We start from the raw sequence: 19,961 nt of genomic DNA, 5'->3' as shown, positions 1-19,961 counted from the left end.
GATTGCACGTTAGCAAGGAGAATGGAAGGCATTGGGAGTTTACTCGCTTCTCAGAAGGATCCCCGATCTGCTTCCCTTTTCCGGCGTCTTTTCTTCACGCAAAGGTGTGGATCTGCACCTGTTCCAGTGAAAGCAGGATATCCTCCCGTCAGACACATTAAAGGAAAAAGTGTCTTCCAGTCCGCGGTGAATAATCGCTTTTCTGATGTCCAGACGTTATTTTCGGTCATAAGAGATGGTAGCAGCAACATTATGTACACAATTAGTAAAAAAAATAAAAGTTACAGAAAACGCTGAAAAAAATTACAATACTGCACAATTATTCGGGAAAAAATAAAAAGTCAGCCATGTTCTTCGGCACCATCTTTATGGGTCTAGAGGTGTAACTGTGGTATTTTATGTTAATTTGGATAGGGATAGGCCATCAGTCTAATCGAGGTGTGGACAACAGAACATCATGCATTTGAGTGTTTGAACTTGCAATTTGAGTGTTTTGAACTGCATGAACTTCAAACGCGGCAGCGTGGGATTTGTCAGACATAAAGTTGGTGTGGTTTCGTTGCATCCGTTGGCAGTGTCCGCGCAAGGAGCCGCTTGTAGATTTGACAGCTCTAAAGCAGTTCCAACTCTTACACTGCCAAAACAACAACCATGTGGATTTCAGCTAGTGCAGATCTTGCCAGGAAAAAATATCCAGAAACCGTGCAGGGCATTGTTTTAGCGGTGCATGTTCCCTTGAGCTGTAATACACACTCAGAACTGAAGACTATAAACAGAATACCTGGAATACAAACAGAGAGGCTGGCTGATTGCTGAAAATTGTACAGGAGAAATTACAGCGCACATGGTCTGGAGTTGGTAGATAATGGTCCTATCTATGGTCAAAAACACAATGAACAACTTCTAGAATCGAAGTTGAAATCTTTGTCCTTATCTGTGGGAGGCTCAGAAACTATTTGTTGATGCGCTGTAGCTCTTCTCTCTGTAGCCATATGAAAAGGGTGAGCTCAGAAGTGAGCTCAACAGGCTATTTTTATTTCCCAAAGGGGCACATGTGCCCAAGCACCCCCTCCTCTTACCCCCATCCCCTTACCACAACAACAGAACTGGAGGAAAAGGGTTCTCTTCTAACTTTAGACCCATGTTTTTCCCTCTATGTTTTATAGTCTTTCGAGGTGCTGTTAGCAACTATCCATTAGCATTAGCCGTTAGCGGAGAAGATTTATAAATAGTTTGAGGGGCCTGTTTGTTTCATCTGTCTGACACTCGACACCGACCGTCTGTCAGATAGCTGGTTATGTGCACTAGTTGAAGGCCCTGGTAACCGTCCCCAGCCTACCACACTAGCTTTCTCCTGGACGGCTCGTCTTTCTCCGCCTGGTCTTCAGACCCTTCGTCTAACCAAGCCTCTGACCAGCGCTCCGAGGCCTGAGAGAGTACTGTATGGATGGAGGACTGGGCTGGAGCAGCATGTTGAGTAGAGAGGCACAGAGCGGTCAGTGTGCTGTCTGAGAGGGCTCTGGGCAACAAAGGGCCTGTCTTTCTGCAGCTGCTGGCTTGGTGCAGCATGCCAAGGCTCTCCTCAGGACAGACTTGTGTTTGAGGATTTACTAAAAGATCACTACACGAATATGGAATACAGCAGCAGAAGGTAAGAGAGTACGCCGGTTTCTTTCCACCCACTGCTTTGTGTTTTTTTTTTGGTCACGAACAGGGGTAGATAGATACTGTCTGAAGGAACGCATGTGCGCTTATCTCCCCTGGGTACTGTATGGTTGACACATTCACTGAAAATAGCTGTTGCTGCACAGTCTTTCACTGCATTGGACTGACTGCAATTGAAACCTGTGAACATGGGACTGGAATAGGTACACTACATGACCAAAAGTACACTAACGGTTTCTGTTATATCGTGCTAGGTTCAGTAAGGTGTAACTGTAACTGACCACCAGCCGTTTTAACTGGAGGCCCAGTGGTATCAGGTTTTAGAGGACCTTCATTGGTTAAAAATAAACCTGCCGCATGCACAGATGAAACGAAATCACCTTATGACAGGAGAGATAAGATTATGGGCATCAAAGACCGTGGAGCTAGGACTAGAGACAATCTGTACGTTTAATGAGGTGAACTACATGACCAAAAGTATGTGGACACCTGCTCGTCTAACATCTCATTCCAAAATCATGGGCATTAATATGGAGTTGGTCCCCTCTTTGCTACTAAAACAACCTCCACTCTTCTGGGAAGGCTTCCACTAGATGTTGGAACATTGCTGCGGGGACTTGCTTTCGTTCATCCACAAAAGCATTAGTGAGGTCAAGCACTGATGTTGAGTGATTAGGCCTGGCTCGCAATCAGGATTCCAATTCATCCCAAAGGTGTGCGACGGGGTTGAGGTCAGGGTTCTGTGCAGTCCAGTTAAGTTCTTCCACACCGATCTTGACAAACCATTTCTGCATGGACCTCGCTTTGTGCACGGGGCATTCCCCAAACTGTTGCCACAAAGTTGAATTCACAGAATCATCTAGAATGTCATTGTATGCTGTAGCATTAACATTTCCCTTCACTGGAACGAAGTTGCGCAAACCATGAAAAACAGCCCCAGACCATTATTCCTCGACCAAACAATACAGTTGGCACTATGCATTCAGAAACGAGCCGTTGTTGCTCTTAGATGTTTCCACTTCACAATAACAGCACTTACAGTTGACCGAAGCAGCTCTAGCAGGTCAGAAATTTGATGAAAGCTGGCACTATGTTGAAAGTCACTGAGCTCCTCAGTAAGGCAATTCTACTGCCAATGTTTAGCTATGGAGATTGCATGGCTGTGTGCTCAATTTTATACACCTGTCATCAACGGGTGTGACTGAAATAGCCAAATCCACTAATTTGAAGGGGTGTCCACATACTTTTGTATAGTGCATTTTAAGACTGGGCTGGTATGATGGATGTATGATGGATATTCTGCGATACTGAATGCAGCTTTTCTGTGAATCCCAGGTCAGTGCAATCAAAATCCCGGGTCTGTCTTGTATCTGACCGGTATTGCTGTAGTGTGGTCTGCATCTGGTTACTGTAGTGTGTCTGGTATGTAATGAGTGCTGTGTGATCCTCCCAGTCAGGTCAGGAGGTATTAATGGCCCATCAGTAGATATTCTGGGCAGGGTAAAGACTGCCTGGCAGCTGCAGTAAAATGAATCACCCATGATGATCGCCCTGTATTACACTCCTCGTACCATTCAGGGTGAATGGTACGCTTATATGCCATTCTAACTCAACAAAATATGTCTATTAAGTAATTCAATAAGCAAACAAAACATCGCCTCCAAAAATTTGAATGGAACATTCCTTTAAATTCCCAAGGGAATGTGCACAATACTGTAGCGCTGTTGGCAACTTTAACAATTTACAGATCTCAGTTATTCTTTAGAGACACAGGATATGTCATTCATTGATGGGAAATACTGTAGTGGGTAAGGAAAAGGAAAGGACTTTAACTGATTTGTCAAATGAAATGATCAGGTGATTGTTTTCATCGTATAGAGCCTTATGTCCCATTTAATGTCTTCTTTTCAGTTTTGAGAACTGACGTTTGGCCGCCTCAGGTACAATATTGTATAATCCTTGAACAAGCAGCAATTAATTTGTGAGAAAGACCATCCTCCTCTTCCTCTTCCTCCCAGGACCAGCCTCCTCTGGTATTTACATGGTAGTTACATAGGCAGGTATAGTGTATTTACAGTGTATAGGTACGTAATTGTTACTAACAGGTTTTATAGCTTTCTTGCAGTTTATGTAATTATCTGTTTACATTTTGATCTGTGTAACTAACACGTAATAACATACCTATTAGGGACACATGGCACCAAAGAATGTGTGTATGTAGTATCAAGAAAATATTTAGTCTAATGAAAGCAATCTATCATTATTTTCATCCTACCACTCCATGCAACATCACTATTCAGTTTTAGATTTAAGCCATTGAACTGCTGATCTTGTTCTTATGAACGACTCGACAAACATTGAGTAAAATCTCACATGAAATTGCTAATGATGACTTGGTCAAGTTCAAGAAGCCGGATGCATGAACTTTATATTAGATAGTGTATACAGTTAGGTCCATAATGATTGGCACCCTGATAAAGATGAGCAAAAAATATGGTATAAAATATATACAAATACTGAGCTACACTATGCATACAAGAGTATGTGGACACCCCTTCAAATGATCGGATTCGGCTATCAGTCACACCCGTTGTTGACAGATGTATAAACTCGAGCACACAGCCATGCAATCTCCATACACAAACATTGTCAGTAGAATGACCTTACTGATGAGCTCAGTGACTTTCAACGTGGCATCGTCATAGGATGTCACCTTTCCAACAAGTCAGTTAGTCAAATTTCTGCACTGCTAGAGCTTCCCCGGTCAACTGTAAGTGCTGTTGTTGTGAAGTGAAAACGTCTAGGAGCAACAACAGCTCGACCAGAAAGTGGTAGGCCACACAAGCTCACAGAACGGGACTGTCCTCGGTTGCAACACTCACTAACGAGTTTCAAATTGCCTTTGGAAGCAACGTCAGCACAATAACTGTTTGTTGGAAACTTAATAAAATGGGTTTCCATGGCCGAGCAGCTGCAGACAAGCCTAAGATCACCATGAGAAATGCCAAGCGTCGGCTGGAGTGGTGTAAAGCTCGCCGCCATTCTGGAGCAGTGGAAACGCATTCTCTGGAGTGATGAACCACGATTCACCATCTGGCAGTCCGACAGATGAATCTGGGTTTGTCTGATGTCAGGAGAACGCTACCTGCGCCAAAACTTAGTGCCAACTGTACAGTTTGGTCGAGGAGGAATAATGATCTGGGGCTGTTTATCATGGTTCGGGCTAGGCCCCTTAGTGTCAGTGTAGGGAAATCTTAATGCATATAGCGTACAATGACATTCTAGACGATTCTGTGCTTCCAACTTGGGGAAGGCCCTTTCCTGTTTTAGCATGACAATGCCCCCATGCACTAAGTGAGGTCCATACAGAAATGGTTTGTCGAGATCCGTGCGGAAGAACTTGACTGGCCTGCACAGAGCCCTGACCTCAACCTCATCGAATACCTTTGGGATGAATTGGAACGTAGACTGCAATCTAGGCCTAATCGCCCAACATTAGTGCCCGACCTCACTAATGCTCTTGTGGATGAATGGAAGCAAGTCCCCGCAGCAATGTTCCAACATCTAGTGGAAAGCCTCCCCAGAAGAGTGGAGGCTGTTATAGCAGCAAAGGTGGGATCAACTCCATATTAATGACCATGATTTTGGTGGTGTCCACACTCTTTTGGTCATGTAGTGCATATTGTATCCTAAAAAACTGGGGGAAATATATTTTATACTAATACAATTTGTCACAGAAATTACAAATTATTTTTTGCAAAAAGATAGGGTTGCAAGGATAAGGTCACTGAGCCTTTTTCTAAAAATGTTTTATGAGATTGGAGAACACCATGCAGAAACTTTCCAGATCCTTGATATCCTTCATTTGCGCTGATGGACTGCCCTCTTCAAACCACAGGTTTTCAATGGGGTTCAAGTCCGGAGACTGAGATGGCCATGGTCAATTAATTTCTTTGTGGATTTTGATGTGTGCTTGGGGTTAATGTCTTGCTGGAAGATCCACTTGCGGCCAAGTTTCAGCCTCCTGGCAAAGGCAACCAGGTTGTTGGTTAAAATATCCTGGTACTGGGAAAAATCATAATGGCGTTGACCTTAGCAAGGGCCGCAGCACCAGTGGAAGAAAAATAGATCCACCACCATATTTTACAGTAGATACGGGGGTTAGTTTCTGCATATGCATCTTTCTTTTCAACGCAAAACCCACCGCTGGTGTGTGTGGCCAAAGAGCTTTATTTTCATATTGGTTTCATGACTCTGATGAAGGCTTAGGCCGAATCACTTGTCTATCTATCTACACCTGAATGAAATAAATACTAAAAAGAAACCATGAATCTCCTTTTCCATCGCTGCTTAATGAACAGAAAATCGCTTTAAATAAATAGCTCTTGTTCAAATGCTAAACGACCACCAGTATCCCCTTGCACTTAATAGTAGCTTGATGTGAAGTTATATGGGACAACTTACTTGTATGTTCCCTTTTAGGGCAACAAAGAAAAAGCCTGATGGTCATGAAGACACAGTCAAACATTCATTCAATAGATTTAGGTTAAAGAAGAATTTTAGGCCTTTTCTACTTTTAACTCTGTTCTCTCGTCTATTCTCCTCCTGCAGGACACACAGGATGTCACGGCTCCTTCTGCTGCAGAAATGCAATAAGCCTTAGGGGCCCACCTGGAATACAACCACGCCTTTGGGGCTAAGGCCCTCCAAAGAGACTGATTGGGCCCCTCTGAGGTTTCCTAACCCAGCCCCAGCTAAACACTGCTGTCTGGGTGTGTGACTGAGCAGTAGACATGAGCTGTGTCTGAGTGAATGTGAGTGTGTGTGTGTGAGGTGTGTGATTGAGCTTTACCCATGACGACGGTAGAGAAGCGCCACTTCAGCCGGAGGGGCAGCGGCCACAGGAAGCACAGCAGCGGCGGCTTGAGCGACACATCCAGTGGAGGCTCGATCCTGGATGACACAGACCGTGAGGTCAGCAGCCTGACTGACCGAGCCTTCAGGAGCCTCTGCATTGGGGAAGAAGCCATTTACAATGACTCTGACCTGGGCTCCTCACCGTCAGCTCAGAGGGAGAGACACCAGGCCTTCAGCCAAGATATTATAGCTGCCCAGGAGAAGGAGGACAGGGAAAGGGATGCTCTCAAGAGAGCCGCCCACGAGAGCTTCAGCCTCAGTCTCCAGCAATATGGCCAGGGAGGGGGTGAGGCGGGTTGGGAAGGGGAGGGGAGGATGTGGACAGGACAGTATGGTTTAGAGAACCAGGGTTATTCAGGGTGGGAAGGGCAAGGGGAGGGGAGAACAGATGGAAGGGTGTCTACCACATTCCAGCACTCCTTCATAGACGTGTCTCAGCAGGAGAAGACTCTGAGGGAGGAGAGACTATCCTTCCTGAGTTATGGAGGGTCTGACACCAGCTGGCAGCAGCGTCGCAGTCGCTCCCGAGTCTCCTCTCTCATCAAAGCCTTTAGCTCGGAGGGTTATGGAGGTGGGGACGGGTGGATGGAGGGGAAACTCAGGGACTGGAACAATGAGTCCTCCTGGGACAAGTCAGCTCTGATGAGCATCCAGAGAGAGCTGTCTGAGTTCTCTACGGCATACCCACATAACTTTAACACTGGCGCCTTCCCCGCGGCCGGCACCTTCTCCCAGCAGACAGGCCCCTTACCCCCCAGTAGGAACAGCCTGTACCCCTCTGAGGTATCTTCTGCTGTGTCTCAGATGGACAAAACATCCTCCTTTATGAGATCCTCCCACAGAAAACACTGTAGTAAACAAAGCATGTTTGCACAGCTCAACTCAACCTCTAACTTCTTTCTCCATAGTGAGTTCAGCCCCTTCCAGCCCCTGTGGAGAGACCATAACAGGTTCCCCTTCCAGCAGGGGGGTGTCTCCGGGTTTATGTCCCCTGCAGACTTCCCTAAATGGTACGACTCACCCATGTACAAGGAGCTGACATTCGAACAGCAGTTCTACGCCCACCCTGGGATCAAGGAGACAGTGTACGGACCCCAACGTAAGCCCCTGGAGGGAGGCTCCACAGTGCTGCAGAAGGCCTCAGCCCTGGAGAAACGCTCTGAGTCTGAGCTGGTCGGTCACCACCCACCATGGAAACGCACCCAGAGCGTGGGGTCAAACAGATATCCCTCACTCCGTCCCTCGACGGTCTCTCCTACCAGTGAGAGGTCCCGGCGTGGCCACGATGCTGTCAGCGCCATCACTGAGTTCCAGCACACTGAGAGGTTTACCAAATTGACCGCAGAGCAGAGTGTTACAACAGTCCTAAACAGCGCCGAGCAGAGTAGTGCAGTGAAAGGCAACAAGAACAGTGTCATTTCCTTTCACAACAAGGTTAGCACAGTAGCAGTGGAGCAGGGTGTAGTCGCTAGCAACACCAGCACAACGCCCTTTAACATCACCCAGCTGCTGACGCCTGTCATCCATAACCATCAGGACACCTCAGAAGCTCTGCAGTACGCCCTCTCACCCTCAGTCGCCATCGAGCAACCCCCCGCCACAGTAGCAGTGGAGCCGGGTGTAGTCGCTAGCAACACCAGCACCACTCCCTTTAACTTCACCCAGCAGTTAACACCTGTCATCCACAATCCGCAAGACACTGACACCACCTCAGAGGTGCTACAGTACGCCCTCTCACCCTCCCTCCCTCTCGAACAGCCCACCGTCTGGGGCGAGAGAGAGAGGGAGAGAAGGGGGGCCACACCAGAGGTGAGGATGTCCAGCTACAAGTCCAGAGCCTCCGGTCTCCTCTTCAACCTGAAAGACAATAGGAAGAGGGTGAAAAGCACATACAGTCCCACCAAGTTCAAAGGCCTGGAGGTGACTGGCAGGAGTAAATCTAACCTGGACGGCTATGAGCCCAGAGACACAGTGATAGATATGCCAGCTATCTTAGACATCTCTGTTCCCCAGGTGGTAGTACAGGAGGAGCCCAATGCAATAGACACTTCATTTCACCCCCATACCAACCCACAGTATAGCCCTTCATTGCAGCCAACCACTGCACACTCTGACCAACACTTGGATTACACAGACACTAGTAAACCAGAGGCCCATCAGTCCGTGAAGTCGTCTCAGACTCAGGAGGAGATGGTTTACCGTCAGGAGTACAGTGGAAACTGCAGAAACAGAGATCCGCTCACTACCAGTCAGGACGGCCAAGGTGGGATATCACAATTTATTAAATCCGATGAAATAAGTAGGACTGAGCTCCTCCAAAATGATATGTATGAGCAAGTCAGCCCCACGAAACCAGGTCTAGACAACACCCTTCCCACAGTGAGCTCACACCTCCCTAGCACTAAGCCCAAACCTTACCCTAGCCCCAATTTTACCGCTAACCCACCCCCAGCAGTCCCAGACACTTACAGGATAGATGGAATCCCTCCAAACCAAACCAACACTGTAAACAGAGACGCACTAGTATCCAAACAAAGTTTTGAGCCCAATACAAACCAGACTACAGTAGAGAGATACACAAAGGCAGGTGGATGTGAGCACGTAAGAGAGAACAAATATGGTTTGGGTGTGAATGACAGAGTTACAACAGAAGTGCCTCCATGGAAAGGGGAGATCGCTGCGCTAATAGAGAAAGACAAACAGTCTCTACCCTCACAAAGAGCAGCTACAATGAAGCAGGACCCAAACCAGAAATATGGAAATGAGTGGAATATATATGGACAACAAGAAAAGAGAGAACAGGGGGAGCAGAATGCATCTGATGGAAGGCTGCATCCAGCTGGTGAAGTCTTAATAGGTCAAAATATCCTTCCATATAAGGACATGCTTCCAGTTCCTGACCACACACTGGCCAATCAGGAGGAACTGTCAAACAGATTCACTCAAAACACAGTCTGCCCTCTTAGTCAGCAGATCATCAGAGACACTGTAAAAGACCAATACTATTCTGGGACTTTCATGGACAAGTATGGAATTGTAGATCAGTATCGAGTCAATGAGGAATCTCTCACCACCAAAGAGAAGTATCAGAACCAAAATGATCACTTGTACAGGGGTACAGGACAAGACCACAGAAAACAGAGTCTGTATTCGGAAGGTGAAAGAACATATACAGTCCATAACACCCTGACAGAAAGAGAGCAACCTGTTCAGAGAAAACCACATGCCCCATGGGTGGAAGACAACAAACTACCCAGACACGAAGGATATGTAGATAAACAACAATATGACCAGGATATACAGTGGAATTCTTCATACAAGAATGAGAACAGACAATACAGAGACAATGCAGCTACAACAGCACAATGTGCAAAAGATCACAACCAGTATACCGACAGGACTGCTACAATACTGCAACAGACAAATGGAGAATTTAGTGCAATTAACAGTCACCAATATCCCAAAAGTACAACAAATGACCCCAATAAGATGCACACAACAGGGCTAGCTAAAGCAGAGCTAGCTAAAGCAGAACAAGCTCAAATAGAGCAAAATAAAGCAGTGTTAGCTCAATCAAAACAGGCTAAAACAGAGAAAGTGAAAGCAGAGCTAGATAAAGCAGAGCACGTTCAAGCAGGTATAGCTGAAGCAGAGTTAGCTAAAGCAGAGCTAGCTAAAGCGGAACAAGCTAAATTAGAGCAAGATAAAGCAGAACAAGTTCAAGCAGATATAGCTGAAGCAGAGTTAGCTACCGCAGAGTTAGCTAAAGCAGAACAAGCTAAATCGGAGTTAGCTCAAGCTAAACATGCTAAAGTAGAGCAAGCTAGAGCAGAACTAGAAAAAGCAGAGAAAGCTACAACTGAGTTAGCTAAAGCAGAGCAGGCTAAAGCAGAACAAGTGAAACCAGAGATAGCTAAAGCAGAGTTGGCTAAAGCAGAACAAGCTAAATCAGTGAGCGCTAGAGCAGACAAAGCTAAAGTTGAGTTACCTAAAGCAGAACAAAACAAAGCAGAGCAAGCTAAAGCTGAACTAGCTAAAGTAGAGTTAGCAAAAGCTCAAACAGAACAAGCAAAAGCAGATCTTGCTAAAGCTAAACTAGCTAAAGCAAAGTTAGCTAAAGCTCAAGCAGAACAGTCTAAAGCAGAGAAAGTGAAATCAGAGCTAGCAAAAACAGAGTTGGCTAAAGCAGAGAAAGATAAAGAAGAGTTAGCTAAAACTCAAGGGGAACAAGCTAAAGCAGAGTTGGCTAAAGCAGAGTTGGCTAAAGCAGAGTTGGTTAAAGCAGAGTTGGCTAAAGCAGAGTTAGCTAAAACAGAACAAGCTAAAGCAGAAACTGCTAAAGCAGAGTTGGTTAAAGCAGAGTTGGTTAAAGCAGAGTTGGCTAAAGCAGAGTTAGCTAAAACGGAACAAGCTAAAGCAGAAACTGCTAAAGCAGAGTTAGCTAAAGCAAAGCTGGCAAAAGCAAAGAATGATGAACCTGCTCAGTACAGTTCATGGTCAGCCAGTGAGGACAGATACGGTATAAATGATATCCTCACTACCAGAGACTATGAACAGGTGAAGAGAGAGCGACTGAGGGAGAGAAAGCACACTGTCAACGAAGCCGTTTCAGCAGCAGATGACAAACTCACCAATCTCAACATATCTGCAAAGGCAGAGAACAAAACACTCCAACAGAAAGATGTCTCTCCCACCAGCAGGTATGAAAGGGTAGACAGGGGGGTAGATGACTACAACAGATTGAGAGAGAAATACGGGTTCAGTCATGCAGTTTCAGCTAAGGAAAACAAACAGCCCTCTAAGGATGTAGCTGCAACAGATGACAGTAAAAAGACTCAGAATAATGCACCTGCCACTAATAAACATGAGCGGGGGAATGAGGGTCAATGGGTGTACAGCGAGTCATCCAAGCAATTCAAACTGGCCAGTCAGATTGAGAGAAAGACGAAGCCTGCTGACCACACTGTAGCTATGATGAAAGACGTCCATCCGTCCTCATTCAGAGCTCTGTCACTAAAAGAGAAAGGCCAGACCAAGCAAGAGATACTGACGTCAAAACTGAAGGCCCACGCTGAAAAGGAGATCTCAGCCATCAAAGAGAAAGGTTTTGGTAAACGAGACAGACTCTTATCAAGAAACCCCACCAAGCACCAGGAACAGAGAGAGAGAGGACAGAACGGACAGGAAGTGACAAGCGTTAAAAATGATCCATCCAGGGTTGAAAAACAAACAAACAGCCAACTCAGCGTCAGGAAGGAAGCACCTCAATCAGAACATAAAGAGCCAGCTAAAACTGAAGCATCGGCTGTCAGTGATGGTCAACAGTCAAGAGCATCACTGGAACAGGCCATAAACGGGTCAAAGGTCAGTGATGTAATTGAAAAGGAAGTGCATCAGTCAAAGAGGGAGGAAAGTGCAAATGAGGCCATTTCCGGTGACAGTTTGCAGATCATGGGGATAATGGTGACCATAAGAGAACCCTCAGTGAATGAAGACAATGTTTTTACTCCACATCATCCCACCCCGGTAAAAGATAAGCTAAACATGGAAAAAGAGGCAATTATTTCCAATAGAAATGAACTCAGCTCAGGTCAACTTCCCAGCAACAATTCAGGCCATTTGAAACAAGAGACTCCTCCAGCCATGGCTCCCATTGCAGATGAAAGAGTTTCGGAAAATGCAGTTAAATCAATTGTAACAAGCAAAAGGGAAGACACTACATTTGCTGAACCTGTAATTACAGAAAAGACCAGAGTTAAACAGCAAACACAGTTGCCAGAAGGGAAAGGTGAACCTAAAACAGAATGTGTTATGAGTGGGAGTAAGCAGGCTAGAAGTGCACCTGAAACCACAAGGAAAAATCCAGAGAAAAATGACAAATCTGTGAGGAACGAGAATTACTCACGGGAGATTCCTAAATCGTATGGGAGAGATCAGTCTCAGAGGGAAACTCTACTCCATGACACCTCTGCAGTTAAAGATGGACGCACAGCAGAGGTCAAATCGGCTAAAAATAAACAGTTGGCTGAAACTCAACCTCTCCTCTTTAAACATAGCATCACTGCAAGAAACCCTAACGACTACGCAAACAACAACCATCCTTCTAATGAAAGCATCGGCAAGGCCGACCTTGCAGCAGTGGAAATGGAAAAGAGCAGTGTCATTCAAGGTGGCAAAGACATCAGTGTTCAAGATGGCCAAGTGGAGAATTTACACATAGGAAGTATTACAGTCCATGTTGTGTCATTAATAAGTGAGATTGACAACCACAAAACTACTGAAGGTCACTCAGTTACCGAACAGGTTTCTTCAGGAGCAGAGAAACCCACTGGTGACAACAATGTTCACATTGATAGTATAGCCATCCGTGTTGTGTCAGGTGTGAGTGAGAATGACAACGTGGAGACAACAGCAAGAGAGAGAGAGCATAACCCAGCACTTCCAAGTGAAAAAGTGTCGCAGAAATCAGAGGTGAAACCAAGACAGAAGGCGCTGCCTACTGTCCCTACTGCCATCGCAGACTACGCCAGACTAAAGGTGATCTCTACAGAAGAAGATTCCCCTCCTAACGTGGACAGTCCAAGCAGAAAGGATGGATATTTCCCCATGATACAGACTCACCGCAGTAGATGTCCAGTCTTTACAGTTGAACAACAAGACCACACAGTGACCGGAGGGGTGTCGAGGAAAGAAGAAGTATCTGTGAAAGGACCAGAGATTCCCTCCAAACTAAACACGGAGGCTAAGATAGGAGTGTTGTCTTCCATGGAGCCGGAACAGAGAAAGAAAGGGACGATCAAACTGAGGGAAAAGGAAAAACAGCCAATCTCATTCAATGAGGCAAAAACTACTGAAGGATTCACAGAGACACACTCTCTTAAACACGACACTGTGCCACAGCCAGAACATGCAACCACTTCAGGGTACCAACTTGGGTACCAATCTGGGATTGATTGGAACCAAAGGCTCTATCAATCCCAGAATCCTCCTCTGCCAGCTCGCGCCATACCCTCACAGGTTGACGTTAAGACCAGAAACCCCTCTTTCTCACAACAACCGACCCAACCCACCCATGTTGACATGCCTGGAAAAGACCCGTTCTCCCCTACAGAGGCAACGCAATATATGGAGAAAACACATGCAACACAGGCCTCTCTGGGAGACATATATAGCATGGAGAAGAGAGAGGAGAGGAGAGAGAGACAGAGAGAGGAGCAGAGGAAAGAGGAGGAGAGGAAGACAAGACAGAGAGCGGATGAGAGGATGGTGAGAAACAAAGAGGAGAGGAAAGAGGAGGAAAGGAAGGTAAGATGGAGAGATGAGGAGAGGATGGCGATTGCGAGACAGAAAGAAGACGAGAGGAAAGAGGAAGAGAGAAGAGAGCAACAGCGACGGAGAGAGGAGAAGAAGGCGGAGGAGAGGAGGAAGAGACAGAGAGAAGAGGAGAAGATGGCGAGACAGAGAGAGGAAGAGAAGAAAGAGAAGGAGAGGAGAGAGCAACAGTGCCACAGAGAGGAGGAACATAAAGAGGAGGAGGAGAGGGCGAGACAGAAAGAGGAGAAGAGGAAAGAGGATGAGAGGAGAGAGCAACAGCGACAGAGAGAGGAGGTGAAGAAAGAGGAGGAGAGGAGGGCAAGACAGAGAGAAGAAGAGAGAATGGCGAGACAGAAAGAGGAGGAGAAGAATGAGAAGGAGAGGAGAGAGCAACAGCGGCAGAGAGAGGAGGAGAAGAAAGAGGAGGAGAAGAGGGCAAGACAGAGAGAAGAAGAGAGAATGGCGAGACAGAAAGAGGAAGAGAAGAATGAGAAGGAGAGGAGGGAGCAACAGCGACAGAGAGAGGAGGAGAAGAAAGAGGAGGAGAGGAGGGCAAGACAGAGAGAAGCAGAGAGAATGGCGAGACAGAAAGAGGAGGAGAAGGAGAGGAGAGAGCAACAGCGACAGAGAGAGGAGGAGAAGAAAGAGGAGGAGAGGAGGGCAAGACAGAGAGAAGAAGAGAGAATGGCGAGACAGAAAGAGGAGGAGAAGAATGAGAAGGAGAGGAGAGAGCAACAGCGACAGAGAGAGGAGGAGAAGAAAGAGGAGGAGAGGAGGGCAAGACAGAGAGAAGAAGAGAGAATGGCGAGACAGAAAGAGGAAGAGAAGAATGAGAAGGAGAGGAGGGAGCAACAGCGACAGAGAGAGGAGGAGAAGAAAGAGGAGGAGAGGAGGGCAAGACAGAGAGAAGAAGAGAGAATGGCGAGACAGAAAGAGGAGGAGAAGGAGAGGAGAGAGCAACAGCGACAGAGAGAGGAGGAGAAGAAAGAGGAGGAGAGGAGGGCAAGACAGAGAGAAGAAGAGAGAATGGCGAGACAGAAAGAGGAAGAGAAGAATGAGAAGGAGAGGAGGGAGCAACAGCGACAGAGAGAGGAGGAGAAGAAAGAGGAGGAGAGGAGGACAAGACAGAGAGAAGCAGAGAGAATGGCGAGACAGAAAGAGGAGAAGGAGAGGAGAGAGCAACAGCGACAGAAAGAGGAGGAGAAGAAAGAGGAGGAGAAGAGGGCAAGACAGAGAGAAGAAGAGAGAATGGCGAGACAGAAAGAGGAGGAGAAGGAGAGGAGAGAGCAACAGCGACAGAGAGAGGAGAAGAAAGAGGAGGAGAGGAGGGCAAGACAGAGAGAAGAAGAGAGAATGGCGAGACAGAAAGAGGAGGAGAAGAATGAGAAGGAGAGGAGAGAGCAACAGCGACAGAGAGAGGAGGAGAATAATGAGAAGGAGAGGAGAGAGCAACAGCGGCAGAGAGAGGAGGAGAAGAAAGAGGAGGAGAGGAGAGAGCAACAGCGACAGAGAGAGGAGGAGAAGGTGGTGAGACAGAAAGAGGAGGAGAAGGACAGAATAGAACAACAGCGACAGAAAGAGGAGAAGAAAGAGGAGGAGAGGGTGGTGAGACAGAAAGAGGAGAAGGACAGAATAGAACAACAGCGACAGAAAGAGGAGAAGAAAGAGGAGGAGAGGAGGGTGAGACAGATAGAAGAGGAGAGGAAAGAGGAGATGAGGAGGGAGAGACAGAGAGAAGAGGAGAGGATAGCAAGACAGAAAGAGGAGGATCTGAAAGAGGAAGAGAGGAGAGAGCAACAGAGAAAAAAGGAGGAGAGGGCAAGACAGAGAGAAGTGGAGAGGATGGTGAGACAGAAAGAGGAGGAGAGGAAAGAGGAGGAGAGGAAAGAGGAGAGGATGGCGAGACAGAAAGAGGAGAAGAGGAAAGAGGAGAGGATGGCGAGACAGAAAGAGGAGGAGAGGAAAGAGGAGAGGATGGCGAAACAGAAAGAGGAGGAGAGGAAAGAGGAGAGGATGGTGAGACAGAAAGAGGAGGAGAAGAAAGGGGAGAGGATAGGGAAACAACGACAGATTGACGGGATGAACGAGGGGGAGATGAGGGCGAGACAGATAGAGGAGGAAAGGAGAGAGGAGCAGCAATGTAGAGAGGAGGAAAAGAAAGAGGAGGAATGGATGGTGAAACAGAAAGAGGAGGAGAGGAAAGAGGAGGCGAGGAAAGAGGAGAGGAGAGAGCAACGGCGACAAAGAGATGAGGAAAAGATGGCGAGACAGAAAGAGAAAGAGAGGAAAGAGAAGGAGAGGAGAGACCCACAGCGACAGAGAGAGGAGGAGAAGACAGAGGAGAAGCAGAGGGTGAGACAGAGAGAGAAGGAGAAGATGGATGCTCTCCAGTATTACTCCATCAGCAGCCCTGAGGGTCAAACCAGACCCAGGGACATACCCCTCTTCTCCCCCCAGCCCTCCCCACGCAGGGGGGACCTTGAGGACTGGGAGTCCTATGGTAGATCTCACCTCCCTACCTCCCCTGCCCCCCCTTCCACCCGCTCCAACACCTCCTCCCCTGCCCTTGGGGGCAAGCCCACCATGTTCAGAGTCAAAGACAACACCTTCAGAGGCTCCTCACTCACCAAGTCAGTCAAACCACTCTTCCACAAGAGCTTTGGAGAAGAGTTCAGGGTGGGATCAGCCCTTTGGAGCGGATCAGAGATGGGAGACGAGGAGCTTGAGAGGACAGGAGAGAGCATAAATGAAAGGCTGAGAGAGAGCGCCGGGACTCCTGTGTATCACGACTCCGCCATCTCGTCACACCGACTCCCCCGCATCCGAGAGACTCAGCCCTCGAAAGAGTTCACCGCCCCCTCGGAGACCACCTACACACACCCTTACTCCAGGCTCCTATCCAGAAGGAATGTGGCTCTGGACGACGATGACTCTCGCTCGATGATCAGCAACATGTCTGGGGATGTTGAGAGTTATGCCACCAGTGTAGCCGACCTGTCTGACTCTGAGTTCGCCAGCAGGGGGGGCTATGGCAGGCCAGATTCAGCCTGCAGTTTTATCAGCGACGTAGGACGGCCACTGGGGAAGCCCCCGACGGTTCCTCCTAAGAGTGAGAAAGCTCTACGGAGAGCCAAGAGGCTCACAACCCGCAGGATAAAGAAAGAGTTGAAGACTGAGACAGACAGCACTGCTGACCTAGTGGAGAAACCGGTCCATGCGGTCGCTAGTGTCCCCTCCTCACCCTCAGAGCTTCGATCCTCCAACCGTCACGCTCGTGCCTCCCCCCATTTCGCTGCCCCTATCTCCCTGCCCCTTGCCCCAACTCACATCTCCAGTGTCCCCTGTTCTCCAACTGATGTAGGATCCGCTCATCACCCATTCTTCCATGCCTCCCCCCACGCCAAAGCCCCTGCCTCCCTTCCCCTCGCCTCACCCCATGCCTCACCCCCTGTCTCCCACCCCCGAGTCACAACGCAAGTGGCCAGTGTGCCCTCCTCCCCCACCCACCACCACCATGCTCCCCCCAGACACCTTGTCTCACCCCTGGCCTCCCCCCTCACCTCCCACCTGAATGTCCCTCAGTACCACGTCGACCCCTACTACCCTTCCCCACCCTCCCTCAACCTCCCCCAGCACTTCACCCAAGGTTTAACCCAGAAGAAGGTTCTACAGGACCCGGGGTCTGGTCAGTACTTTGTGGTGGACATGCCTGTCCAGGTGAAGACCAAGACCTTCTTTGACCCAGAGACGAGGAAGTACGTCCAACTGAATGTCCGTCAGCCAGGCCAGGGAGGCTCTCTGTCTCAGCCCCAGCCACAGTGTTATCCCCAGTCCCTTCCCGAAGACTCATACACCCAGCCCCAACCCCAAACATATCCCCCATACACCCAGCCCCTGGCTCCTCCAGCAAGCCAGCCCTATGTGCTCTACCAGGGATACCCCCAGAGATACCAGCCCATGCCCGTATCATCCCTGCCCACTCACAGGTCTCTCTCTGGAATGTCTGCCTTGGTGTCTCCCACCCAGGACCCACAGCCCACAGAGGAGAGTCAGGGTTGGGCAGAGGAGGGAGAGAGGCAGGGAGAGGGCTGGAGCAGCCAGTGTTATGAAGGAGAGGAGGAGATAATTGGGAGAGAGACATATGGACAGAGCTACAGCCAAGAGCAGACACCTTACATGGACACAGCTCATGACACACACACTGTCCATGACACACACGCTGCGTACGTCACACACAACCAGCTGGACAAAGGAGCAGTGGACGGTGATGATACTAACTCCGCCCCCCACCGTGATATCATCACCATGAGCGAGCTGGAGGACTTTGCTATGGATTCTGGTGACTGGTGACACTGATTGACAGCTTTTGTTTCACAAGTCCTGTTAGGGTCGTGTTCATTAGGCACCAAACAGAAGGAAATGGACTGAAATTGACTTTTTCCGTTACGTGCCCTGATAATGAGCACAGCCCTGGTCTCTCTAGAGCAGCGGTTCAAGCATCAAAGAGACTTATAAAGGCTGAATAGCATTTCATGTAATTGAATAAACAGCTGTGTTTTAAAGCGTTTGATTGCATTTACATGCACAAATACAGATTTCACAGAAGCCCAATACATAGTTATAAGAACAAATCAAATGAAAAAATCCACATGCTTCATAGACAACAGGTGTAGACTAACAGTGAAATGCTTACTTACGGGTCCTTTTCCAACAATGCAGAGTTAAAGATTGGATACTAAATAAAATAAAATAATTGTCTGGCAATAAATAAATAGAATAAACTAGGCAACCGGATAGATAATAGACAGTAGCCGCAGTGTGTGTGTGTGTGTGTGTGTGTGTGTGTGTGTGTGTGTGTGTGTGTGTGTGTGTGTGTGTGTGTGTGTGTGTGTGTGTGTGTGTGTGTGTGTGTGTGTGTGTGTTGCGAGTGAAGCGATGTGGCTTTATATGTGACTTATTTAAGATCTTTGTCTGCTGAAATTGACTATTTTGTTTTGTTTTCTTTTGAAAATTATCCCTCTTCTGAGACATTTTGTAAAGCTTGCTGTTACATTGCTGATGTTGATATTTTTGTTGTTTTGTGGTGGAATTATGAATTAGATTAAAGGCTATTTATTATTAACTGTTTCACAGAAATGTTTACCATTCCATATTTTGAATGTGATATGCTGTCAGGATATTCTCGTGGTGCATTTTATCGATTTGTCATGGTCACCTAGAACGTTTACTAATATCAGTGAATAGTGAATAAGAATACAACACAATAGATATCTACAGTATTTAACCGTTTTCGAGGCGGATAGTACTTCTGGGGATGCAGTTGAACAGGTTGTAGAAACTGAAGTTCTCATGAGCTACATCTGTTACCAGTGTAAACATCAAATGGATTGGATTATTATTTAGACCTCAGTTTGGTTGGTGTGCATGAAATATTGTCAAACAATGTGGTGGCGGTTCTGCAACAAGGTCTCATTAGAATATGTCAGAATAGTGGCATATGGGGAATTTAACCATTATACTGTATGTCACCTAAACTGAAAGGTCTATGCAAAGTGAACACAAAACCTGTATTTATGCAAATATGCAGCCACATTGTGTAGATGTGAACACTGATTTCAATATGAACGTTTAGCAGATTTGATTTCAATAAATAGATCCACATTTCTGAAGTGAGAAATGTGTACAGGGTTTCTCCCTTGCTGTGAATAATATAGTGTGGCTTATTAACAAAAGCACAATTTATCACTTTGTATTAACTTTCTTTGTCAGTATTTTGGATGTATTTCAGAAGCACTTTGTAAAGAAGCAAATAAACAAATGATGTGTTATTTGTTGTTTTTTGTTTTTGTTGTTGACTAAATTAGTTATCTGATAATGAACTCAGTAGCTGACTAAGATACCACCTAGTGGACGTGATAAGTACATAACCGCGATCTTCTCCATTCCTCTTCTCCTTCAATATAATAGTAGATTTGGTGTCCAGAGCCTTCATAATCACATTTTTTGTAGCCTTTTCAGGACACTGTCCTCCCACATAGCCTGCAAAAGGCTCCAGTCATTTCTTA

At 47.0% G+C, this 19,961-nt stretch overlaps 1 protein-coding gene across 1 annotated transcript; it reads left to right on the top strand.

The window, feature by feature from the left end:
* The first annotated feature begins 1,077 nt into the window (after positions 1-1,077).
* Positions 1,078-19,718, top strand: c1h10orf71 (chromosome 1 C10orf71 homolog). The gene is made up of 2 exons (XM_071154048.1): positions 1,078-1,651; positions 6,277-19,718. Exon 2 carries the CDS (start codon positions 6,520-6,522, stop codon positions 18,244-18,246), a length of 11,727 nt encoding a protein of 3,908 aa, XP_071010149.1. The 5' UTR covers positions 1,078-1,651; positions 6,277-6,519; the 3' UTR covers positions 18,247-19,718.
* The last annotated feature ends 243 nt before the right edge of the window (positions 19,719-19,961 follow it).

This window comes from Oncorhynchus clarkii, chromosome 1 (genome assembly GCF_045791955.1).
Source record: "Oncorhynchus clarkii lewisi isolate Uvic-CL-2024 chromosome 1, UVic_Ocla_1.0, whole genome shotgun sequence".
Lineage (NCBI taxonomy): Eukaryota > Metazoa > Chordata > Actinopteri > Salmoniformes > Salmonidae > Oncorhynchus > Oncorhynchus clarkii.
The sequence above is the reverse complement of the archived record's forward strand: the minus strand, read 5'-3'. Positions and strand labels throughout refer to the sequence as shown.

Bases quoted from the DNA above. Each gene is read 5' to 3' on its own strand.
- c1h10orf71 (XM_071154048.1), top strand. From the start codon at position 6,520: ATGACGACGGTAGAGAAGCGCCACTTCAGCCGGAGGGGCAGCGGCCAC.